The 26,949-nt window shown below is 47.0% G+C and overlaps 1 protein-coding gene across 1 annotated transcript in view; it reads right to left on the bottom strand.

Moving 5' to 3' along the window:
* LOC147724457 (neural-cadherin-like) overlaps positions 1-26,949 on the bottom strand; it is a 497,260-nt gene that overhangs the window by 163,354 nt on the left and 306,957 nt on the right. The window contains exons 6-7 of the mRNA XM_086966016.1: positions 12,472-12,721; positions 11,596-11,738 (exon numbers count right to left, since the gene is read on the bottom strand). Of these exons, the coding sequence (XP_086822142.1) occupies positions 11,596-11,738; positions 12,472-12,721 (393 nt within the window). The remainder of the gene's footprint in view (positions 1-11,595; positions 11,739-12,471; positions 12,722-26,949) is intronic.

Below are 26,949 nucleotides of genomic sequence, written 5' to 3'. Positions count from 1 at the left end.
AGCAGCCAGACTCATTCATGGCCAGCCAAAGTCTAGTCACACTAAACCTCTCCTTAAGAGCCTGCATTGGCTTGCTGTGGCTCAGCGTAACCTCTTCAAGCTGGGCTGCCTGATTCATAAGGCCCTCTCTTCCCAGGGCCCGGCCTTTATTGCCTCTCGTATCCACCGCTAAGTTCCTTCCCGGGTCCTACGATCGTCATGCTCAAACCTTCTGTCCACATGTACCTTTAGACGTAAGAAGCATGGTGGCTTAAGATTTTCCTCACGAGCTCCACTCCTTTGGAATTCTCTCCCCTCAAATCTCCTCCTTTCCTCAATTCAAGAGGGCGCTTAAGACCTGGCTTTTTTCTCAAGCATACAATTAATTTACTGCCCCACGCTGCCACGTCCTCAGCCCGTCCTTGAAGCGCCAAGAAACCGTAGGTGAACGTGCGCTATATAAATAATTTTTATCATATCATCATAGCTGCTGTATTTGTTCCTCCACAAAACTGATCCAAAAGACAAGCAGGGTTTTTGATCCCTTGCAAAGTTGATCCAAATATCCGAGTCAGTGCAAAGGGAGAAATATGTGCTTATAGTAAGAACAGTTATGTGCTGTATGGCAAAAAACTGGCCCTACCTTCAATCAATCAGTAATATCTAAAGCACAGCACTATCACCCTGGGCGCTGATGTTGCTGCCTCTGTATCGAAAACAGGTCTTGAGATGCTTTCTAAAGACTGCCAGGGAGTGTGCCATTTGGAGATGTAGGGGGAGGTCACACTAAGCTTTGGCAGCAATATAGGAGAATGTGTGCTCCCCGCTGTAGGTGCGATGAATGCGGGGTGCGAGGGCGAGTGAAGAGGAGCGCAGGTGTCTTGAGGGAAAGATGTAAGTTCAGGCATGGTTGATGTGGAGGGCTTTGTAGACGTGTGTGAGCGTCTTGAACTGGCATCTTTCCTGGACAGGGAGCAAGTGGAGGTTTCTGATGTGAGGAGAGATGTGGGTATGCTTGGGGAGGTCCAGGATGAGTCTGGCTGCCATGTTCTGTATTGGTTGGATCTTCTGAGGAGCTGGGTTGAAATACTAGTGTAGAGCATGTTGCCATAGTCGAGGCAGCTGGTGATGAGGGCTTGTGCGATGATCTTTCTGGTGTTAACTGGGATCCATCTGAAAATTTTACAGAGCATGCAGAGGGTGTGGAAGCAGGAAGAGGTGACTGCATTGACTTGTTGTTTCATGGTCAGTTGTCTGTCCAGGATTGTCCGGAGGTTGCGAGCGTGGTCAGTTTGTAGGGGGTTGAGTTCTTCCGGCTACCAGCTGTGGTCCCAGGCGGAGTTGTTTTTTCTGAAGATCAGTACCTTAATTTTGTCAGAGTTCAGGTTGAGGCAGCTGTTTCTCATCCAGTCGGCTACGCGATCATGGCATTGCGGAGGTTGGCTTTGGTGTCAGAGGGGTCCTTGGTGAGCGAGAGGACGAGCTGTGTGTCGTTGGCATGGGAGATGATGTTGAGTCTGAGGGATCTGACGATGTATGTGAGGGGGTACATGTAAAAGTTGAAGAGAGTGGGGCTGAGAGGAGATCCTTGGGGTACACCGCATATGATGTCCTTGGGAGCAGAGGTGAAAGGAGGTAGACAGATGCTCTGGGTGCGTCCTTAGAGGAATGAGATGATCCACATGAGGGCGTGTTGTTGAATGTCTATGTTGTGGAGTCTTTCGATGAGGGTGTTGTGGGCAACTGTGTTGAATGTTGCTGATAGGTCAAGGAGAATCAAAGCCACTGTTTCCGAGGAAGGTTCTGATGTCGTCAGTTGCAGTGATGAATGCGGTCTCTGTGAATTGGTTGGCCCGTAAACCTGATTGTGATGCGTTGAGTAGGTGGTTTTGTTCTAGATAGTCAATGAGCTGTCGGTTGATGGCCTTCTTGAGTACTTTGGCTGAGTATGGAAGCAGTGAGATATTTTTAGAGGTCGCTCGGATCGCCTGAGGCCTTCTTGAGGAGGGGTCTGCTGTCTGCATCCATCTGAGAAGAATGCTGTGGAGATGGAAGCACTGATGAGGTTGGTGAGTTCAGGAGTGATTATGTTGGATCCAAGGATGTAGTGATGATGGGGGCAGGGTAGCAGTGGGTGCCTCTGAGTGGATGGAGGATATGATGGTCGTGTAGTCTGGACGTCGAGTGGGACCTGGTAGTTATGGCTGGGCTGGAGTTCGCTGATTGGATAGGTTGTCGAAGCTGAGCGAGGTAGGTTGGGTGTTAGAGTTGTTGTAGATGTTGGCAATCTTGCTGTGGAAGTAGTCGGATAGTGAGTCGCAGAGTTGTTGGGAGAGACATACTGTGTTTTCTGTAGCAGTCCAGTTGGAGAATTGCTTGGTGATTTTGAAAAAGTCCTTGGTATGGTTGGCTGTGGTGTCAATGCGGCCCATGATTGCTGCTCTTTTGGCCTGCTTGATGTGTCGGTGGTAGTCGTTGAGTGCTATTTTGTGTGTGGCTACATCCAAGGGGTCCGTGATGATGCGCCAACGCTTCGAGTGGATGACAGTTGCACTTGGTGGTACTGAGTTCTGGGGTGTACCAGCTGGCTTGTCTTTATGATTTGTTGATTTTTGCCGGTTTCAGGGGGGCAACTTTGTTGGCGAATTTGCTGATCCAGTCGAATAAGTTGTGGACAGCCTGGTCGAGGTTGGCTGATGTGTCAGGTGGTGTGGTGCTGACAGTCTGCACCCATTGGCTCTCAGCTACATTTCCCCAGATATGAACAATGAATGTTAAAAACATAAAGGCAATGCATGTCAGCAATGTAGTTTCTCTCTTATTTCACGTTTTACTTAATCATACTGTCCCCAAGAGAATTAGCTATTTTATCATATTGTGTGTCTGTATTTTTATTCCGTGCATCTTATTACTCTTGCATAGTGCATACTTTTAGCCATGCCTAGGTGTTTGAGGGGTTTTTATTGAGAGCTCTGATGCTGAGGCTGAATCCTAAGCAAAGTGCATGTCTGTGGATTGGCCTCCCTGCGGAGCACACAGAACAATGGTCGTGTATTGCAGTTGCAATTGAAATTCTGGGAAATATGTGCAAAGAGGGTACACAGATGTCAAAATATGTAAAGGGCAAAAGGAAATAAATTGCTTAAATGTGAGTGAGTACAGTATAAGTTTGTAAGTGGTGAAGTAAGGCGATGTGAGGAAGGGCATTTGGAAAAGGTTGAAAAGAGGGAGGGGATTCACTGGCATCACGCTGCACGGACCTCTGACCTCCCTGGACCCGGACTCAGCCTGCTGTGAGCCGCCACGCCTCGCCGGACCCGCTGCGCGGGTCCCGCTTCGCGGCTTCCAGCGGCTGACCATTGCAAGGGGCAACACCTGGTGAACGCAAGACCGGCAGGGCTGCGAGGGTAGAGCGGAGTACTCCACGGACCAGGAGTCCCCGCGCGCCCGATTACAGCTGGGCTCCTCTCCCTGCCGGCCCCGCCCCCAACACCGCAAGCCTTAAGGCGCTGTAAAACCTACCTTTGGCGGATTCTCTGGCATCACGCTGCACGGACCTCTGACCTCCCTGGACCCGGACTCAGCCTGCTGTGAGCCGCCACGCCTCGCCGGACCCGCTGCGCGGGTCCCGCTTCGCGGCTTCCAGCAGCTGACCATTGCAAGGGGCAACACCTGGTGAACGCAAGACCGGCAGGGCTGCGAGGGTAGAGCGGAGGACTCCACGGACCAGGAGTCCCCGCGCGCCCGATTACAGCTGGGCTCCTCTCCCTGCCGGCCCCGCCCCCACGGTGTACTCTGCAAATCCATAAAGAGGAGGCACTAGCCCCGCTGCGCGGGAGCGCGCGGGAGGGCGCCGGGAGGGCGCCGGGAGAAGCCCGGGACAAGGGCGGGACCGTTTGTGGCCGTCCGGGGCCGAAGGAGGCCGGGCCGGGCCCATTCCCTTGATCCCACCTTCCAATACAAGTAAGGCAATGCCCTCGCCATCACCACGAGAAACCCCATCAAGGGATGGGGCCTCCAGTACAGGGACTTTGGACAATTATTTTAAATCTGCTAAGGGAGATGCGGGCAAGGAAAGCTCACTAGAGAAACGTAGGGCGGAGCGCAGGCGCTCCATTGAATCCATGAAAAACAGACCATTGAGTGATATCATCCCTTACCCCAGTTCCCAAGAGGAAGGCACGCCCCCCAGCAGCTTAAATAATCCGACACCCGAGGACTTCCCCCTTTTACTTAGGGAAACTTCCTCCACCCCAGGGAGAGTGCCCGGAAAAAACGCAGAGTCAGCCGCCCAAGAGTCATCTCTTACTCCTGTCAACCTGGTAACCCAAACTCCCCCCATGCAAATAGCGAAGAAGAGTAAGTCAAAACTAAATGTAATGGTGGAGTTGCATAGGCCTCCGCCTAGTCAACGCGCCCGGAAGTCAGTCGGGGGACGGGGGAAATCCAAAATATCACACCTTGACTTTGGCAAGAAACACACTATCAGCCCCCTACCGGGGAAGGCTATTGAGATAGTGCCTACCATTCCACTTCTTAAGCCTCCAAGCCCCACCATAGTTGTTACCACCAAAGAACCAGAGGCTAACACATCGAACATAACCCTTCCACTCACTGCCCCAGGGAGCATCGAATTCTTATTCCGCTCCCTCCTGCAGCCCATTAGCGATAGTCTGAAAAAAGTTGAGATTAGGCTCACTTTATTAGAAACATCCCTTACTACCCTGAACACCTTAGTAAGTAAGCAAACAAAGCTAGTGAGAACTTATCCTTCTGTTGGGGACCCTCTAAAAGTAGGAGCTGTAACAAATGTCAATAAAGCCCCCCCGCGGAATGCGCCATCTGCCCCCCCTTTGCAACCTCTTATGGCCATCCCACTCCAGGCACAGCATAACAACCAAAGTAATAGACTTACACAATCAGCAGATCATGCCCCCCATAGATCTCAAACGGAGACTACTGGAATAGACCAAGAAGAGGTTAACGCCCCCCCACACTCTCCAGTCCGGCCAACCCCTAGACCACGGAGGCCAGACCTCCCGCCAGAAGCTAATAGACTAACGGTGGTTTTAGCAGGTGCCCCCCATTTAAGATCAGGGGAAAATGAGGATTATCAATCCCTCAAGAAAAAGGTCATTAAGTGGCTTAATTGGAACCGACCCCTACCATCCCATTTTAACAACGAGATCATTATGGTGAGAAGGGTCCCTTGGTTAGGGAAGACCAGAAAAACCATAATAGGGGACTGCATTCTAGTAACTTTTAAAGACCCGGGCACTGTTCTGCACATCTGTGGAGGAGTAAACAGATCGCTGGATTCTACTATACAGACCCTTCCAGTATCTTTCTTCTTCCCCCCCATTCGCAGGCACCAGGTTCCATTGCATGATGATTGGACAAGGGTGGAACATAGACGTAGACACAAAGGCTATGCACAACGCCCGCATTTTCAACCGCCGGACACACCCTTTTGCCATTTCAATCGCTTCAACTGTTTGAATGGCTTGGACGGGGTTGACTGACTTACTGTTTACAAGCCAGTGACCTGGGATAATGGCTCCTGCGGACTTTCTGAACCGCCCATTGTGGCCCCTGGCACAACCCCTGGCCCATCGAACGATCTAGCGGCTCCTGACTACGGCACATGCGAATCTGTCCACCTAATCGCTGATAGTGTAGCCGTAGATGAGGGGACAGCCAAGGTCCCTTTTCTTGCGGACAATGGTGCGCTTAGACTCTCTGTGCCATATACATCTCCTGCTGCCCTTGCCCCAGGCCCAGCAACAGAAGTGGGACCCGGAATCATCTCCTCTAACCCTTATGGTATGGCAACTGCCACCCCCGAACACTTGAAGCTAATCTGCTGGAACATCGCGGGATTGGCCAACAAACTGGAAGAGCCGGACTGGGCAAACTATATAGAGACTGGCGACATATGTATGTTCCAAGAAACCTGGGCCAGAGAGGATTACGGACATCAAGGCTATTCATCATTCTCCATCCCAGCAAGGTGGGAAGGCAAAGGCCGCCCATCAGGGGGGCTCACGACGTGGGTCGCAGCTCATTTGGGCTGTGTGGCCACACGGCAGCCACTTAACTCTGATGATATCCTGGTGGTCTCACTAACATGGCCAAATAAAGCTAAACTTCTGCTGGTTAACATCTACTCCAGGCCGATGGGAATGGCAAAGGAATCACCAACCATTGATGAACTTTCGAACTTTTTATCCGAACTGTCGACTGATTCATATTATGTGGTGGGTGGGGACTTTAATTCTCATTTTGAGCCACTCCCCGGCCTTCTTGAAGGCTTCTCATCGGAAGAAGAGGCTAGGTGGGCAGTACCATTGGTGGAAGCTCCACCCCCGAAAGCCTGGACCCCACTAGCGCTGCAAATTACTGCCCTCACTCTAAGGTTCGGACTCAGAGCCTGTAATGGGCGAATGAAATCCGACATACCCAGTAAAAATACTTACAATAGACGGGGAGAGAGTCCCATTTGGACTACGTCTTGGTCCAACTAGCGAGGTGGTCGACAATACAGGATTTCAGGGTGATGGATAGGACTGACAGTGATCATAACGCCCTTGAGCTTGACCTTGTCCACCCAGGCCCCCAAGCTCCAGTGTCCTATGAGGAAGGGAACAACCCCACGCTTCTCCTGGACAACAGCAGGAGAAGAATCAGGTGGGAGCATATGGTTACAAACAAGGATAAACTCCCTCTGCTTTATGCGGAGATTACTCCCATCTTGGAAATCGTGGGGAGCCTTGACATTGAGGCAAACAATAGAGACTCACAGAGCAAACTGTTTGAAGCCCATGAGGAACTTATAAAAGTTGCGGCACCTCATTTCACTTGCAGCTCACGAAAGCCAAGGGAGAGGCGCCAAGGCAAAACACAGTGGTACAATGTAGCATGTAGACGGGCCAAAACAGAACTTCTTCGAGTAATTAAGGAGGGCATAGGAGGGGAACGCCTTAAACAAAGCAGGCAAGCCTATAAGAAGCTTCTTGTCCAGGCTAAAGTAGAATAGGAGGAAAACCAGTGGGAAGAACTCACTAAGGCCCTAGCGATTCAAGATCAACGCTTGTTCTGGAGGACCGTGAATGGGGGATCAGGGAGTCTACATTCGGTATTAGAGCCCAATATAGCTCCTGGAGTGTGGCAGGCCCATTTTCAGTCCCTATACACCTCTGAGCCAGGAGAACTCCCTGCTCCTATTGAAGTGGAGATGCCGGGCTCCCGAGGAGATCCAATAACATTAGGTGAGGTTACTGCTGCTATTTCAGGTCTGGCTTCGGGGAAGGCGCCGGGACTGGATGGGCTACCGGGGGACCTGTTTAAACAGGAGCCCACCGTCTGGGCGCCTTACCTTGCTGCTCTTTTTAACAGTGTCCTCGATGGGATGGAAATCCCTAGTACTTGGCTGGGGGCTGAGGTGGTCCCTATCTTCAAAAAGGGATCGCCCCTCCTCCCAGCCAACTACAGACCGATTAGTCTGATAGATGTAGCACAGAAGCTGTTCGGCAGGGTTTTGCTGAACAGGCTTCAGGATTGGATGGAGGAGGTGGGCGCCCTCAGTCCCTATCAGGCAGGTTTTAGGAAGGGGGTATCCACAGTGGATCAGGTTTTTAGACTGAATCTGATCTACTGGAGGACAGCGAAGTTCGAGGGCGGCAGTCTGTACACAATTTTCGTGGACCTATGGGCCGCCTTCGACCTGGTGCCCAGGGGGAAACTTTGGAGCGTCCTGGCTGAGATGGGTGTGCCCCCAGATATCCTACTGATCTTGCAGAGGCTGCACCACAATAATTACGCCTGTGTGAGGTGTGGGAGGTCGGGGGAACTGACTGACAGATTCCCCGTTGGCAGAGGGGTAAGACAGGGCTGTGTGCTGGCGCCGACCCTGTTTTGCCTCTTCGTCAACGGGGTAATCGCCCATCTCAACGCCACCGACTATACTGACGCCCCCAAACTAAACGGCAACAGGGTGCCCGCAATTATGCTTGCGGACGACACACTGTTGCTATCTAAAACACCCATGGGCATACAAAGGATACTTGATTCCTTTGTGGCTTTCTGCATGGATAGAGGGCTAGAAATCAATGCCACAAAAACCAAATTCATGGTTTTGAACCCGAGCCTAAAACAGCGCCCGAATCCACAACTGGGAGCTGTGCGGCTGGAAAGAGTAGCCACCTTTGAATATCTTGGTGTGACGCTCAACAAAACCATGACCTGGGGACCCCATCAGAGTAGGGCAAACCTTAAACTAATACAAACTACCGGGGGTATTTCCCGGATGATGACCGGCTCGTCCTACCGCTCATTGGGGGCGTTAATCCAGATATATAAGGCCCAGGCCAGGGGGGCGATTATGTACGGGGCTGAACTGTGGGGCCATACGCCATGCCGGAACCTGTCACTGACAGAAAATAAATTCATAAGACAGATAGCCGCACTTCCCCCTAGCACTCCGCTCCTCCCCTTGAGGCTTGACCTAGGGCTACGACCACTTGCTGACGAGATAAGCTTGAGACCCATTGCCTTTTGGCGTAGGCTATGGAGCAGCAACGATCTCGCCGACTATAGGGCGGAACTGGTCGAATTACTAAACCACCCCAAGGCGCCTAGCATTCCCTGGGTCAAAAACATCCAAGCTACTTGCACGGAACTGGGGCTCCCCGAATTTTGGACTGAGCCGGCAAACGTAGCACCAAGTATCTCCAAGAGATCCCTGGCGAATTTGTATCATGAACACAAAAGGGCAAGGGCCCAAGCTATCCAGACAGAGGGGTCCCTATCATCCGTGTTCCTGCAAAGCAAGGATCTCTATAGATTTGAGAAGGCATTGGACCCTATATATCCCACACTTGCTAGGAAGTTGTTCCTCCAATGGAGATACGGCACATTGCCCTTTCGGTCCTTCACAAGTTCCTGGTCACTGGCCCCCTCCACAAAGCACTGTCCCGTCTGTGATGATAAAGAGGAAAATGACTTGCACGTGGTCTTTTTCTGCCCAGCCTACAAGGCAGCCAGAAAATATTGGCTCCTTCCTTTGATTAAGAATTTGGGTGGCAGGGAATATGCACCTATGTATAGGATTTTAAAATCCGATGTTTCCGGCCCAACTGTTTTTGCACTTTCCAAATTCTTTACTAATGTTTGGTACACGCGTAATCGCTTTAAAAAAAATGCTGGGTAGGACCTAGAAATGCTTCACTTCTTCTAAGTTGCTTTTATGTCTGTGCTTTTTAACTCATGTACTTATGTTTTATCTGTTTATGACAGAGTTCCATGTGATTTTATTTGTAATGTGTATCTTTTATGACCGAATGGTCGAAATAAAGATTGAAAATGAAAAGAGGGTGCTGAAGAGGAAAGAGAGGTGGTTGAAGATATGCAGATGGACGAGATGTGCAGAGAAAAAGGGCATACATATCTAACTTATAGCGTACTTAACTGAAGGCCAAAACTCCTTCCACAGGACTCAATACTATTTAATTCACAGACTCACAATTTCAGTCTTGAAACATTTCCAATGTTAATTATGTATAACAAATTATTATTGTTACTTATTTAGCTTTAGTAGCTAATGATAAAGCCAATTGTACTGACAGGTTTTATTTGCATGCGAGTTGTTGTGTTATATTTATGGATGCAATTATATCTCTGAGAGAAATTACAATACCGGTCGAGTGGCACACTATGGGAATCACAGAAATGTATTTTACATGTTCCTTTTTAGAGAGCGCCCACTTTTTCCATCCCACTTAAAGACTTGCCTGGACACATTTCTATATGGCTTATTGCAACCAGAAGCTGTGGTGCTACCCGAAGCCTGGTTAGAGCATTTTCTTCTAAAGTTGATACCGCATGCAGTGCAAGACACTGGCCAAACACACACTTTAAAGGTCGGAAGTTGTCGTACTGTACAATTTGCACATTAAAGTAACTGTTTAACATATTAATGCAGCAAGATATGGGGCAGTTTTTAATGTGTTTAATATTTCAAGACTATATGTTCCCACTACTTTACAGGTCTTGCTTTATCACAAAATTAATTTGCTTTAAAATGCACCATTTGGCAATCTTTTTTCAATTTTCTCTAGGGAGGAGTACCCACCATGGACCTCACGTTTGTCCATTAAGCTTGCTTGCATTGCTCGATACATAAAAGTCATACCCAACATTTATGACTCGCCATTTTCAAAAGTCACCAGCCGCCACTGCTCAGCAGTGAATTGGAATGAAGGAATGTGAGAAAGGAGGAGCTGGGTAACTGTTGGGTATGAGTGATTGGAAGGGGCCGCAGCATGCACCAGCGTGGGTCTCAGGATGCAGAAGGGGTGGATAAGATACATCAGGGCTGCTCCTTTTGCTGTTGGTTGACAGACAAGGAAGTGCTCACACAGCAATACAAAGGAAATAAAAATATAGTGCAGCAATCACACTGCATTATGAGGAGAATACCCTAATTTAAGGTCACTGTGTCATCGCGTTGATATGGCGGCGTCTTAGATTAGGGGATTCTCATTGTAGTCCTATGGGATTGTTGCATGGTCTTTCAATAATGAATGCAGAATTATTTTCTGTGCCTAATTGCACAAGGACTATGTTGTGCATTAATTACCAATTAAAAAAATGTACACATCCACAAAATGACATGGACTGGTAAAAAAAGTGGTGGACGGAGAATTAAGCCACTGCATGAATGGGTTCATCCAAACAAGCCAATGGCTAAAGCTGGCTGATCTAATGCCCTCTATGTATGTTGTATGTTGTGCGTATAAATGGCCTGATGGACAACTAAGGCTGTAGGTAGCCAGATCTAAAAATGAACTAGTATGAAACTGAAATGAAAAACAAGTGCATCACCCGACCAATCAATAATTAAATAAACCATAAATACATTTCTCATAAATATAGGCAATTGAGTAAGAGAATCCAAGAGGTTGGGCCAGTGGCTCTCTAAAACTCAATTCTTTCAAAGGGTCTTCATGGAGAGAGAGTACAAGGCGAAACATTGTAGAGCAGTGGGTAATATGACAAGAGCAGGGACAATATTCCTCCCCGGTTGCCAAAAAGGCCCAATATCAAACCTCCACATATATTTCCTTTGGATTTTACCTACATTTTTGGAACTCTTTTTACATGCAAAACATTTGCAAAGCTACCAAAATAAACAAAAAGGAGGGAAACATTTCAAAATGTACAAAATTACAGCCTTCCATTCATAAAATCCTAGTAGCACTAGGGGGGCTTTAAGATGTCTACACTGCAAAAGGAGCAAGGCAAAACCCCAGAACTGACCAGGGCACTGTGTCCATTCTTGGTTGTGGCATGAGTCTGCTTTTAGTTTGATTGACTAATGACTCCATTCTGTGCCTTGAATCCACAAACTATTGACTTCCGTATTTGAACCCATCAAGGCAGTTTTGCTCCAATCCACCTTCCCATTGATGTTTTAATTGAACAGCCATTGAAGAGATGCCAGAGAAGATGATCCAATGGTCACCCCTTCCCTCAGCTCCTGGGTGGGTTCTCAAGCAAGTGCTTATTGTGCCCTTGAGCACCTTGCAATCGATATATTCTTACTTATCTTGCTCCTACCTTTTTGGCTGTCCAATTCAAAGTTTCCCTCCTCGTTGCCTCCAGCGATCAGGTATGACACGTTGTCGCCATCGGGGTCTTTTGCGTGCACTGTGGCCACAAGAGTATTGGGGCCAGCGTCCTCTGCAAGGAATGTTTTGTACCTAATGGAGGGAAAACACAATCATTTAGTGGGCAGACCTAGACAGAATACGGCATTTAAGGAAAGAAAAGTAATGTTGTCAATTTGAAGACTGCTCTAACCTTCATTGGCAGCAGCCATGTTGGAGACTAAAATGTTAAACAACAAAAGGAATCTAAACTGGAGGCTCTGTGTCCCAAACATTCTAAAGCATTCAGTGTTGATGAATAATACCACTGGGTAAAGGTCCAAATGATACAGAAAACGTAACAATACAACAATAGAATTCTAGGAATTAAAAGAAATACGAATCACGAGGTACTCTTTTTCATAATTATAGAAAGAGAAAAGTTTTATTTTACTCTATTATGGGGTAAAAGCGACCAGGATTGTACACAAAACAATTTCCACTCCATTGTTTCACAAAAATGTAACTATCTCAACCAGAGATAAACTATGCCACAATTTCAAAGAGAAAATTGTTTGAAGTTATTTCTATCAGCATTATTTCAAGATAATAAGACAAGGCTAGTGATCATAAATGTGCGAATACAACCTGAGCACATGTTTTGTGTAACAATAAATACTACAGCTCTGAAGAGAGTAACAGGCCAACTTCCCCATTCTTCAATTAAGAACCCTAGCACATCACCATACTGTAAGTTCTGCCAAGCAGAGTGTGCTTTCAAACCCCTTTCTCAAGCACATATATGGTCTGAATATGTAAATGTTGAAGGATTCCAAAACAATCTTACGTGGTCTGTGAGAACACAGGTGCCTCGTCGTTCACGTTGGTCATGCGAAGGCGTACTGAGGCTGTCCCGGTGCGTGGTGGGTATCCATTGTCCACGGCAATCACCACAAACTCATAGACGTGGTTGACGCGCTCATAATTCAGACGCTGGCTGGAACTGATGACGCCATGTGGAGTGATGGAGAACTCTGTGTTCTGAATAAAGTAGGAGATCTCGGAATTGGGTCCAGAATCGCAATCGCTTGCTTGGACTATGGGACACAAAATATATTTAAGCTCAACTGTTGCATTTTTCTGTGGCATCAAGAGAACACATTTACTGTTACATGTCCGGCAGTCCTTATATACGTGAAATGCAACAAAAAAAACATGCACAAAAATGTTGTGAGTACTTCTGCGTATCATAACTTACACACAAGCTTACTCCTGTCATATCCCCCTCATTGACACATTCCAGCTTTACTTCCTCAAATTCCAATTTCATTTTCTCCCATAGTCTGGTACCTCCCTACTAAACCAGGACCTCCATCAGAGGCACAACTAGAACCACATTTCGGGGAGGGGGCTAAGAAGACATTTCGGAGGGGGCTAATTCTTCCAGCAAAGGGCAGAGTGGAGATGCAGGGGCTCTAAGAAGGGGTGAAAAAACAACAAAGCCTCATTAACAAGCAAATGGTCTTTTAAAGACATGTGAAGTACTCAGTGTGGCTATGTGTGACCCGGGAAGCTGTCTCAGCCCGGGCTGACACACACGATGGGGGGGAGGGGGGGGGGCTGAAGCCCCTTCAGCTCAATGGGCGTTGGGCGTCTGACCTCCATCCTACCAAAAAGCAGCTCATTAATCGTAATAAATATATTTTCTACATCAAATGATATGCACCCTGTAGAAACCAAAACAAATCTTCCTGAATTTCAGAGCCCAGGAAGGAGTATGGATTTTAGAACATAGAGCTAACACAGGATTTACTTGAAGTAATCCTGTGTGAGCTCAAACGCAAGCTGTAGCCCGTATTTATTTGAAGAATATATATCGCTTTGATGTTGATTAACGCAATCACTTTTATTTGCTGTTTTCTCCTAGTCTTCGGTTTGACTGTACTCCAGTTGTACTTGATGGTGTCTTGATTTATGACTATATGTTGGTGGCCCCACAATATCTAGGGGCGCACATGACTTTGTGACTAATACTTTCAAACGGTGATAGTTCTGTTTCTGAGATCTGGGGAAGAGAAGGACTATGCAGTCCCCCACGGCCTGGTTCTCCTTCTTGGGAGACCATATTTATCTGAAAAGGTTTTGATGTTTGACTAAGTATGGTTTCTAGAATCGCTGGGCAACGTTTTCAAGGATGCAGTGGGGGAACCGACATGAAAAACTGTAATGGGTGGATTAGCAGACATCCTGCTGCCTTACTGCATCAAGCTACAAAGGATGAAGGAGCGCAATGAAAACATCAGGTGTTCACGGGATCGACGGGTGCACAAAGGCATTGTTCATGTGAAGTGATTATTTTTTTTCATATCTGTATTTTTGATTTTGATTTAATAGAGTAATAGAATAAATGGGCACCCTTCTATTCTGGAGACAGCCCTTCTTTCAGTTAAATATGAATCATAAACATTCTTGTAGACTTGAACACTCTCCGGTAATAACATAATTAAACTGCACGAACCGTGGCTTTTTTTTCGGACTGCTATTTTTAAAGTAAAATAAAATATATAAAATGTAAAAAACTGCCAGCGATCTATACACTATACCTTTGTCCTGGGCCTGCAAGTTTCCCAAGTATATTTATAATTTAGATATCTATGTAAAAATCAGGAGAGGGAGGAAAGAGGTAAATGGAGGTTGTGACTCACCCTCCTCATATACAGTGTCACAATCAAGAGAGTCAACCTCATCCAGGGTGGGCCCAGTGGATATAGGGGAGATTCATTTTTCTTAAGCAATTCTCACTTACTGAATGTTATCCAGTGACAAGCTTTATCATTGAGTTCTTTCCGACCCTCTGAGGGTTGGGGCATGATGTAATGTCTATCCTTACAAGGGAGCACTTTATAAGGAAAAGTTGAAGGATCAGGTCATCTTTAAAATTGTCTACGTTGTGTCCAAATCAGTATTCATTCACAGGCTTGTCTTGCAAGGTTAAAAACTTGGGGGCGGGGGGGGCTAGTTAAGTTACTATCACTCCTTGGCCCATGACCAACTAGTTTCTGCCACGTACCCCAATCCAGTTGCTTTAGTCACGATCAGTTTGTCCCTATTAATACTCTTTTGGGGAAAGGTGGCTGTCTATTTCCTTAATCATCCATACCATATCACACACATACACAGTACACTAATGTAATAACGTTTCTTGGAAGTGGTTCTACTTATTTAGTGGATGTCTGGTGCTCCAAAGGGATCTCCAGGGGGAAGAGTGCCCAACAGTCACACAGTCATAATGGGTTCCCACTTGGCCTAAGACCTATTCACTGCGAGTTGAGGTGGAGTTAAGTGTGACTATTGGATACACTTCCCCCCCCCCGGAGATCCCTATGGGGCACCAGGCATCCACTAAATAAGTGGACCTACTTCCAAAAAGGTTATTACGGTTGTTTACTGTGTTTGTCTGTGGCATTGTATGAATGATTAAGTAAATAGCCAGCCATCCTTTCCCAAAAAGGCATTAATAGGAACAAACTGATTGTGATGAAAGCCACAGTATTGGGGTATGTGGTAGAAATTAGTTGATCCCACTTAAGGGCCAAGGAGTGACAGTACCTCCAACTAGGCCATTTCCCCCAGTTTTTTACCTTGCAAGACAGGCTTGTGAATAAATAATGATTTGGGCACCACCTAAGCATTTTTAAAGACTACCTCAAATAGATCCCATATCTTTTCCTTAAAAAGTGCTCCCTTGTAAGGAAAGACATTACATCATGCCCCAACCCTCGGAGGGCCCGGAAGAACTCAGTATTGAAGCGTGTCACTGGATAACATTCAGCGAGTGAGAGTTCCTTGAAGAAAAAGGTCTTTCCCCTATATCCAGTGGGCCCACCCTATATGAGGTTGACTCTCTCTTGATTGTTAGCGTTTAAATATCTGCCATGAAGTGGGTTTTCGAGCATAGTGCCCTACACAGCAGTGTGAGCAATGAGTAATGGCCGCTTCTAATCAAAAAGCCTAGGAAGTTTCAAAATTGTTTAATGACAGACGCTCTTGCCTGGAAGTTCAGCATAATACAACTAACATCTCCACATGCATTGCTTGACTACATATGCAGTTTCCCTAGGCCCGACCAATCAGGAGGGAGGCATGTGTGGCGCATAAAAACAGCAAGTCCAAAAGTCCGAAGAGGCATTAGGAAATTGACTGTTAGCGGCCCTACTGTGGGCATTACCATATTGATAGTCAAAACCCCAAAGATTGTGTCTGCAAGCAGGTGTGTTGGAGAATAAACCTATGATTAACAGCTATATATCCCTGCAAAAGCACACATTTATGTTTAACCATTTTCCAGTCAATACAGAAAGGTGTAAGATGGTAACATTTTCAGAAGAACAAAGGAAATATTTCTGAACGTGCTTTAATACGCCAAATATTTGCCGTTTTTTGCCAGCAACAGTGCGCCCAGTGCACTCCAATAAAGATTCGTCTTTTACCTCTACCCTCCATGCACATAAATGCTGTGCTACAAATCTACACAGTGCCAACTTTCACCTGCGTTCTCAAAAAAGGTCAAAACAAGTCAACAAAGATTCGTTTTTTAAGAATCAACGATGCTCTGCAGATCAATGTAAAATGCAGATTCAATGTATTCAACCAAAGGAAAGGGCAGTGTCCTCCTTTAGATTAATAGCAGATGACATAACTGCTGCTCAGAGTCCAACAGGAGAGTTTGGTATAATCCATTATCTGCAGGGAAAGGCATAGGGGAGAACCCATTCCTATTTCTTGACTAAACTCCAGACGCAAATAGCAGTTGTGCCCAAGGTCGTTCAGCATTGTTTACCAATTTACTGAAAAATGTAAATGACACATGCAAACACAATTTAGGCCCACTGTGGCATATCCCTGCCCTCGCTTAATATTTTTGCACTTGCTAAAACCATCAGTAAAAACCTGGTGGCATCACACAGTGCAAAATACATACAAGAGTAATTAATACTCCGTTATAAATTGGTGGTAGTGCGAAAATATTGCACTAGCACCATTATCTTAGTAGTCCTGAAAAATGTAATTAAGTCTATGGTTTAAGTTGTAAGCAAAACGTGCCATCAGTACGCCCATGCTCCCAAGAAACCGGTCGGGAATGCTTCACGTCTCCCAATCATAAGGAGAGGCACCAGTACAGATGCACAGTATCCATATCAGAAATATTTGACCTGCCCACTGTAAATTTCAGGGCCGGGCCCTGGCCCTATTGTGGTGTCACAGAAAGTGGGGGACATTCATATATCTTTCACTAGAGAGACGGAAGTTATGCCAATTGTGCCAATTGTATGCGGCACTTCTACAGATCTGCCTTGAATAGATGTGCATGGGTCTGCCCTTTCTAGACTGAATACAAGGTTTAAGGCTAGTATTTTAAATTCGCCGTGCAAGTGTTTTGTAAAATCAAGGCTAGATTACCATTCACTGTGTTTTCAAAACCAGGAAACCACAAATGCACGAAACCTAGAAATCAAGTGCTCACACTTTTTACAGAGAATGGGCAGGTAGGGGGAAACATCCTTTACAACGAAACTTTTACAATGCAGTGCTATTACAACGCAGGTTTTACAACGAAAACCATTACAACGCATTGCACTGGGGGGCGCTCTAGGATAAAGAATAGATTTAATTTACTATCCAACACCTTCCCTATTGTCCACGGGGACTGGAGTTGGAATAGTAAATTAAACTATTCACTATCCAGCGCCCCAAAGTACTATGCGTTGTAAAGGTTTGCGTTGTAAAACTGGCGTTGTAACAGCATGCGTGGTAAAAGCATGCGTTGTAACGTCATACATCCGCAGGTAGGTCCCTTGCACTGTGTGGTCAAGACTGACAGACCATGAACACAAGCTTAAAAGAATTTGGGGGATTCATTTCAGCCAGGTTAGAATTCTAGAGCATATGGGCACTGGCATATGCCAAGGAGTAACAGGGAAGAAATGGCTCCATAGTTGCCCAAGAACTGCATGTCGACTAGGTGAGTTAATGGCTGAGAACTAAGCATTGCGGGACAGCCAAAGCCACTGCTGTTCACTTCACCCCTCTAGATTAAGCTAGTTCCGTTTGGCCTGTTCATAAAGTGCACAACCTTGCCACAAATTAAGGCAGAGCCTTGTAACTGTACAGAATTAAATAGACAAAATCACATTCACTATTACAGTAAGGAATAACAAGCAGTAATCACTGTTCAATTAAAGTGAAAATGCTGAAGAAAATGTGATAGTGCAGTGGTAGAGGAAATGCTAGAAAAGTGTACATGGGTGGGTAAGCGGCCCATGCTTGGATTGTATGTTTTCTTTCCAACCTTGTCCAAAAAGTAAACGTTTAAGGCTTTGTCTCCTCAAAACTGAGTAGGACTAACCTAAGCTCGGAGTGTTTGACCTCTCCATGACTGTCAGAGGCAAATGTTCATCATTATCTGGGGTGGTCATTTGTTTGCCAAAACCACCTCTCTGGTGGTGTGCTTGGAGGTGGAGGTAGAAGATAACTGCCAATGAGGACTGTGGGTTCCATGGCAGCGCCTGACTGTTTATGTCATGGTTACTTGCAAACACTTCCCCAGGGGCCACATAGTACTGTCTGTGGCATGCACGAGGGCGGCATCGAACTCTACAGGGTGAGGGTTGTGGTGATGAAGGGTTAGCGAGGGAGGACGCGAGGCAGATGCATGTTATGGACAGCAAAGCGAGCCTTCACATGACTTTTGTCTTCCACCACCGCTCTATTCTCATGCACCAAGAATTAAAGTCAAAGCTATCTTAACGTATAATGTAAAATGTGAGCGGGAAGGAGATACTCATCTGGTGGCTGAATTGCAAAATGTGAAACCAGAAAAACAACGGTCACTACTGGTTTCTTCATTTAATCAAATTGTGTGCTCCTAGGCAATAGATCATTTCACTTTGTCTTCGTTTTCTTCATTACCACATATGAGAGCCCCATAAAATCCATGCGTCCAGGATGTGTGCTGTACAAAACATTCTCTTGTGTTTTATTTAATAAACTATAATGTTGTTCCAATTTTATAACAATCGAAGCTACACACAAAGTGCACCAACCAAATGACTTGCCTCTTGGTTCACTAATGGCATTGTTTTCAGAATGGGGGTGGTATAAATGTTTCCAAGTTCATGCTTGTAAACTATCACTTCTAATTAATGCCGCTCAAGGCATTGATATAATCTGATCTACTAAGGTAAAATAATCAGGCAAGGTAGTAAAATACACTTTTTTTTAAAGTTTGCAGGGAGTTTAACATATTTTTACATGTTTAGCGCAAGATGTCTTTAAGACTAAAGGTGTACCTAAAGACAGTTTGTCTAGGACACCTTCTTTGCTTCTTTACCGTTACTTTAGTTAACATATAAAAAAAGTATGTCTATTCCACAGCTTTCTGTATGTTCCTTCTCTGTCAAGTGAACAGCAGCCCAGTGCTGCTGTTCACCAGAGGGCAGCAAATAAAAGCCAGGACGGCCGCACGCGGCCCTTGGGCCGTACTTTGAGTATCCCTGGTTTATGTGTTGCATGCCAGAATTCAATCAAATGTTCTGTCAGTCATTTAGTCGAAGCCCCAGGTGTTAATACAGGGACTGTGTTGTGCCACCCCTGTGCATTTTTCACCTGGCTGAGGATCAATTATGCAGTAGCCTCAAATGGGAATACATGTTCTACCTCATGTGTCATTGCAGTTGCACAGCTTTTCTGATGGTGCCATTCAAAGGCTCTCTGCCAAACTCTTAAGGAGGCCCCAAAGGGAACAAGACTGTGCAACTGGTAGCTTTCTGAGCCAACAATCTCTCCAGTGGCTGTCAGTTAGGCAGAGGACTGAGATGAAAACATTGAACCTTGCACGATTATGCACAAAGCTACCTCTCAAAGCTGACTTAAAGTCAGCCTCTTCCGCCTGCTTTGATTCAGTCTGATTGGAATAGCAGGCATCTCCCTTTGAAGCTCCCTTCTGCTGCCTTTTTGAGCACAGAGTTGGATTCACACTAGACTCTCCACTTGACTGCTTCAATGGCAGCTGGTGTATCATTTCCCCTTCTCCGTCCAAGCGCTCAGCAGCTACTTTGCAGTTAGGAAAGAGTTGTGCAAAAACATTACATGAGTAAAAAGTAATTCAAAACAACTTTCTGTAGTTTCCCCAAACTCACACATTACCAAAAGTATCTTACTTACCTTTAAAGATTCCGGACTGAGAAATATTCGAAGCAAAGTGCTCCCTAAAACACGGTTGAGCCTATCCTGATTTCTAGGGACAAGGTTGAGACCCGATGATGAAGCATGCCAGTACTAGAGTATGTGAAGGTCTAACAAAGAAACATTTACTTTTTTCTTTGCTAGCAGGGTGATAATTAGCTGCCAAACTAATGTACTTAAAGAAAAAAAGAGCCAGACATGGGTTACTATTGGTAATGTGTTAGCTGAACCAGGGATCCCCCTTTCTGTATACTTAAGGCAACTCTTCCCAGAAGCCGGGTCGTGTGATAACATGTCTCGGGTTTTGTTGATCGGTTTCCTTAAACTCACCCACAGGCCAAATAACATTAAATCCTTCTTGCAGTGTTTGAAACTCAAATATAAAAGGGCAGGTACTCTCTATCCCAGAGTACTTGCTTGGTACTGAGAAAGTTCCGGTATTCTTCCATTAAAAGTATTGCATCCCTGCTGAGAAGGACTGGTACTCCTCCTTCAAAGCGTGGATAATCTGTACCTGTGAGTTCCTGCCCACTTAAAGCAAAGCCAATAAAGAGGCTGATTCATCCTTGCCCTGTATTAATGACACCCCTCTGATCTCTTGGCTGACGCGTGGAACACAGCAGAAGAAGGTGTTTGCCCATTTGAATGTTTAATCTAAACTGTTTACAGCTGCTCGTTAGGCATCTGCAGTGGGATGTAACCAAAAGAGCAGAAGTTTACTCTTGACTGGACCCTGCACAGTGTGTAATCTGCAATATAAGCGAAGCGAAGACATGCAAATAAGAAGCAACAACTAATGAAACACTCGTGGATCAGCACACACAGAAATAGTGTGCCTTCATGAGTGTCACTAGCACAGGTGCTTGTTTATTTCTGAGCCAAGAATCTACACACATTGAGAGCCCTCAGCCCCCTCCACCGCCCCCCAGTTCACTTATGTTGCAAAATGTAAACACCACCACTCTCATAACCTGGCACTGAAGAGAACATGACATAACTAATTAAAAACGGGCACTCGTCCCCCTGGCTAGTGTTCTAGCTGAGTACATGAAGCTCCATCTGTTGAGCCACAAAAGCCAATTCAACAAGGAGCCGATGTTTCGAGGGCCCCGCTGGAAGTGGGCTAGGGGCGCGCCATTTTCTCATCGAATGTAGAGACGTCACATCATCACTTCACAACCGCGCTGCAATGGCGTCCATTCACCGGGCAGGAAGAAAGACTCTAATCTTAAAAGTAAACTTCCTTTCACTCTGCCCAGATGGGAGTGTGAGATGGCACGGCTCGGACAGCGGGGAACCAGCATGAGGGGCTAATCCGAGTTGCCCCCTCTCCAGAGCTTTGTTCGAAAACTCAAGTGCAGAAAAACACTCTTGCTTGAAAACAGCGAGGTCCTGACACAGACCTGTAGCACTACAATATGGAGGTGAAGGCCGCGAGCCCCTGAAGGCCACGCTGTTAGGCAATTCGCCGTGTCCCACGATAAAAGCCCCCAGCACGACAGCCCCCACCAACCAGCCAATTCCTTAAAGGTTATAGGACTCTCAGTCTATAGAAACGTCCCACAAAGGATAAAAACCGCAGAAAAGCATTCACTTCACCTACTTACTTTTGCAGACAAAGGCGTCATTGCTATACGAACCACCACCCCGACAGAAACACAGGCAAAGTCTGCATTAAAATCCCTGCAAACAGACCAGGCGACGTGCTCCATCCTTGGAACTACTTCTCCTCTCTACAAGTAGAAAGCATGGGAGGTCCAAGTTTCTTACACATTCTACAGTGCTTAATTTGTAAATACGGAAGACAGGGGCCCAATTACTTAGTCACCTCAGGGCCCACATGAACACCCGCCCCACATGCCCAAACCCGCAAATAACACAAGGACACAAATGTTAGGTTTGGGTAAAAATTGCTGCAGGTTTATTACATACAACATATGTAATGACGGTGGGTTAGCTTACGGGCGATCCTAGGGCAGGCCGCATTCTCGCCACCTGCCCGCCTGTTGAGCCAAACAACACAGTGGCGAACCACCCAACTGTTGTACAAATACCATAATTATATGACACGCCCATTTGCTGGGCGTGACTAGGCAAACCCCCGGTTGCACAGGCCCACAACCGCCCGAAGGACTACTGGGGCGCCGACACGGATTCCTGCACCTCCCATGAGGTTCCAGGTTAGGCTCTGAGGTTATGCTCTGGCACCCCTATGTGCCCGCTGACGTCCAGCGTTTGCACCTCTCTTCTTCCGGATCGCCCAGTAACTCCGCCTGCAACGAAAAAGGAACACATTAAATGCTCCCCCCTGAGCCCCCTCAAGCAGACACTCTGGGTTAGAGGAAGGGCGGGAAAAGAGTGTCCCAACATGGAACTACAACGACGTCCGGAGCGGCAAAGAGGCCTCCCCAGCGGGGAAGTGGACAGAAATACTCCCGCCGGCTCCTCCCAGCCGCCCCGGACGTGCATCACCTACACAGTCTCCACCAACCAGGGGAGACTGCCCTGGGTGAGGAAGTACTATGTCATGTGGGGGCGGGACAGCCCTCCATGACTAAGAGCCCGCCCTCCTAATGGCCACTGCGTGGCCTCGGGCAGGCGCATAGTCACCTCAGGGCCCACATGAACACCCGCCCCACATGCCCAAACCCGCAAATAACACAAGGACACAAATGTTAGGTTTGGGTAAAAATTGCTGCAGGTTTATTACATACAACATATGTAATGACGGTGGGTTAGCTTACGGGCGATCCTAGGGCAGGCCGCATTCTCGCCACCTGCCCGCCTGTTGAGCCAAACAACACAGTGGCGAACCACCCAACTGTTGTACAAATACCATAATTATATGACACGCCCATTTGCTGGGCGTGACTAGGCAAACCCCCGGTTGCACAGGCCCACAACCGCCCGAAGGACTACTGGGGCGCCGACACGGATTCCTGCACCTCCCATGAGGTTCCAGGTTAGGCTCTGAGGTTATGCTCTGGCACCCCTATGTGCCCGCTGACGTCCAGCGTTTGCACCTCTCTTCTTCCGGATCGCCCAGTAACTCCGCCACAGCCCGTGAGGTGGTTCCCGCTGCCGCACGGGCCCCCCACCATTATTACTGCTCTTTACCTGCAACCTACACCTAGAATTGCTACCTCCAGACAGGAGGAACAGGGCAACGCCCATAGGCTTGGGGTGCTACCATCAGGCACCAATAAACCTGTCCTACCACCCCTCAGGAAACTAAAGGGATAGGAAGGGGGCCCTACTACAGAGGCCCAAAGTAACATGAAATAAGCTGTCCAGCACATGCCGCTGGGGCACCCACACATCCCTCCCCACTGAGCGACAGAAAACTGCGCCAGGAGTCACTGATACCGCTGAATCACCATCTTCATAATCCAGCAAGGAGAGTAAGTGTGCTTACTGACACGAGGGAATAGGAGGGCACCAGACATACTATAGAACTTGGACGAGTCCCAGTTAAGCGATATACCGGGACCACAGGCCAAGCAGCCGGCATCCCCTGCCCTCATGTGTTTTAGGCTGGAGGCGGCTTCAGACGTAATACCGTTAAGTTAGCTAGACTGAAGGCCAACTACGACCACCTCCCGGGGACCGCAGCGCCACAGAGAGCCCTCTAAGCTGACCTGCGCAGGGGCATGCATGGGTAAATGCCAGCCACACCGACTCCAATAGGCATGACCACCCGGGAACAAACCCTCTACCCCAATAGGGAAGACTATCCCAGGCAAGAGACCAGGTGATGGGAAGGGCCCCCCCAGCAGAGAACCCCCCCCCGGGTAGACAAGTGCCGTCACAAAACCAATCAACTGCAAGATTACGCTTGGGCAATTAATCCCCTACAGGATACAGAAGTCTATTGCGGTACGCAAATGCATATATTGGAGCGACTAGTGAAGTGGTCCTACAAGAGGCAAACTGAAAACCACGGGGACAGCCGGGAACACTTGCCCCCCCTGGATAATGCATTATTTCTTAAAAGACTTCTCAGGCCCACCCCAAACTATTATTGTCAGTCCGTGCTCGTGAAAAAAGGCAGGAGGACCAAAGGAAGGGGGAGGGGATGACTATAAAGTATGACCCTCCCAAGCAAGGAAGAGCAACACATGAGCCGTAATCGAGGGTGCACAGGTACAATTACTCAGTTTCAAGCTGTTGCCATTATTGCAGTGCTCCCTATGTACCTGTGTTTGGTACTTTTTGTTGCATACCACGCCACTTCTTTTAACGCACAGTTTGCTATTTCCCACGTGTTTATCTTACACTTGCACCGGTGCAACATAGGAACTCGTGAACCAGGGAGACTTATGCCGGGAGCAGAATACAGGGTGTTCAGATCGCTCCCATCACCAAGCATACCCTGGGCAGCATCTTCTAGCGAAACCATGCATCCGTGTGTTCCTGTCCCAAGAAGGGTATGTGTAATTTAAAGAAGCACACTACTTGCCTCACGCACACACTACATGGAGTGTAATGGTACCTGAGCTAGAAGGACAGCCAATCTAGGAGGAGGCCTCGGGCATCAAGATCAATGCACTAGGAGACCACTCCTTCCTCAACCATAGCCTACGTAACGTTAGTTCTGTGCCTGGTGTGTATTGCGCGCAATACCCATTGGACCATACACAGGTTGGCATGTTTGCCGACCACACAAGGCACAAACCTTGTGCTGCACCCCTTTCGCCTACCCAAAATACTAGGGGGGAACTATCAACTCCCAGAGTTCCAAGCATTTCTGATTACCCTAGTTAGTAATTCCACACTCCGGAATTCGCTTACAGGACCTGCTCAGAGGTAGCCTAGGAATAGCCATACCCTAAAACCTCTTGCATAAGAGAACATGCCTAACAGGGACGAATTTGTTGTGAAAAGGTATAATTAGGATGCGATAACATCGGGGGTGGAGTACAAATGTGGATCCATTCAAAATTCTCTGGTGTAACACCGTACCTAGCCTGGGAATTGTAAAAGAGGATACTAAAGGTGTGAGGAGGAAAATTCATACCCACCCAAAATATGCTGAGTACAGTCTGGGTAGCAGGTACAAACCCTGGAAGGAAAAGTTGCTATGTGTGAAGTTTTATGAATTGAGTGAAATTTTGACTGACAGTTCAATAGCCAGCAGTGACACTTCCTCGTGAAGCTGAGGGAGACAGCAGCTGCTCAGCAAGGAATCTTAATCATCTGATCATAATGACTTGCGCCCTAGCGTATACCCTATTTGTGGGCTTGCAAACTCACACCTCATTCACACACATAACTAATATTTATGCTAACAGAGAAACACGTTAATCCCTGGTATTCCAAATAATAGAATGCCTCTCGTTTGACCCACTGGAGTAATTGCCGTGATCAACCCAAGCTAACCAAGTTTGGGACTATGTATGAGTGGCATAGCCATATATCCAGTCGGCCACGTGTGACATATGAAAGTCTTATGTGTGGCAGTACGCCGCATGCTAGAAAACCAAGGACTGAATAACGAACTGTAGTTGTGCCTATTTGTACTAGGAAGGCCTCATTAGGGAAAATGGGACCAAATCATAACGTATAATGCCAGAGCAGTGGCATCTATAATATTGGCACCTGTGTTAATCATCTAACTTAATTGCCACTGAATGCAGTTTACTTGGGGATGAAGTGTCCCGAAATCTAGCCACATATTTACCGATAAATACCCTAAAATAAATTTAAAGGTAATTTAAACATCTTAAAGCAAACATTCAGGGGTGGGAACCAAGTATTAGAAACAGTAGAGGTACCTGCTGAGTAGTCATAATACATTTTAAGAAACATCAGGTGTACGACAGTCCGTGAAATTGAACATGCCCGTTTGCAAAACACCACTCGAGGGCAAGGCGAACTGTAGTTGTGCCTATTTGTACTAGGAAGGCCTCATTAGAGGAAAATGGGACCAAATCATAACGTATAATGCCGGAGCAGTGGCATCTATAATATTGGCACCTGTGTTAATCAGCTAACTTAATTGCCACTGAATGCAGTTTACTTGGGGAATCATTGCATGAAGTGTCCCGAAATCTAGCCACAGATTAACCGATAAATACCCTAAAAATTTAAAGGTAATTTAAACATCTTAAAGCAAACATTCAGGGGTGAGAACCACGTATTAGAAACAGTAGAGGTACCTGCTGTGTAGTCATAATACATTTTAAGAATCATCAGGTGTATGACAGTCCGTGAAATTGAACATGCCCGTTTGCAAAACACCACTCGAGGGCAAGGACGAATGATAGCCTGCCGTGCTGAGAAATGAAATTCTATGGGAAAAGGTGGAAAGGACATACAAAATTCCAGCGTGTGCGGAGAAACTGAAACCGAGAGACTGTTCCCCCTGGTGGCCAACACGCCCCACTGCCCAAGTAAAAGGCCGAGCGAAACAATTGCTAACACATGCATGACCAAATTATGCCCAGCAATTGCCAAAGTGCGGTGTTCCTGTAACGGCACGAGAACCACCCCAGCAGGTAAAGGGGTGGCCAGGACATCCAGCGAAAACGTCTCTCCGCTCCCGTCGTTGCCCGGCCTAAAGGCATGTACAAGCACCCTTGTTCTGTGTACCATGCCCTGGAGGGCGGCTGTGTGGAACCATGTGTACATTGCCCGCCAGGGGGGGGATTAGGGGTGGTGGGTGGAAGGCCACTCCACCAGTCTGCCACTTGAAAACGTGCATGCCAAAACACATAAATAAAGCCAACATGCCTGTGCCCCACAAAAATTTGCCCCGAAGCCTGATGGCGCATCATTGCGCGGACATCTCGCACAAAATTGCCTTTTAAAATGGCCGGACATGGGCGCCATTACCCGCGTGCCGCGGACATGGTGAAAGTACTTCCCATGACAATGGTGGCAAGTGGACGCCATTACCCACGTGCGCCGGACAATGTAAGAGATACCGCCCAAGGAAATGGCCGGCTGCCCAGGAGCATGGAGTCTATGTTTCCAGCAGACTGTAAAGATATCTTTTATCCTCTGATCGATAATTCACTGAGGCATACATGGAAAATAGTGTAGACAAGATCCACCTGCAACCTGTTTAGAACCCGCGCAA

Source organism: Lissotriton vulgaris, chromosome 4_1 (genome assembly GCF_964263255.1).
Source record: "Lissotriton vulgaris chromosome 4_1, aLisVul1.2, whole genome shotgun sequence".
Lineage (NCBI taxonomy): Eukaryota > Metazoa > Chordata > Amphibia > Caudata > Salamandridae > Lissotriton > Lissotriton vulgaris.
Note: the sequence above shows the minus strand (reverse complement) of the source record. Positions and strands in the feature narration are given on the sequence as shown.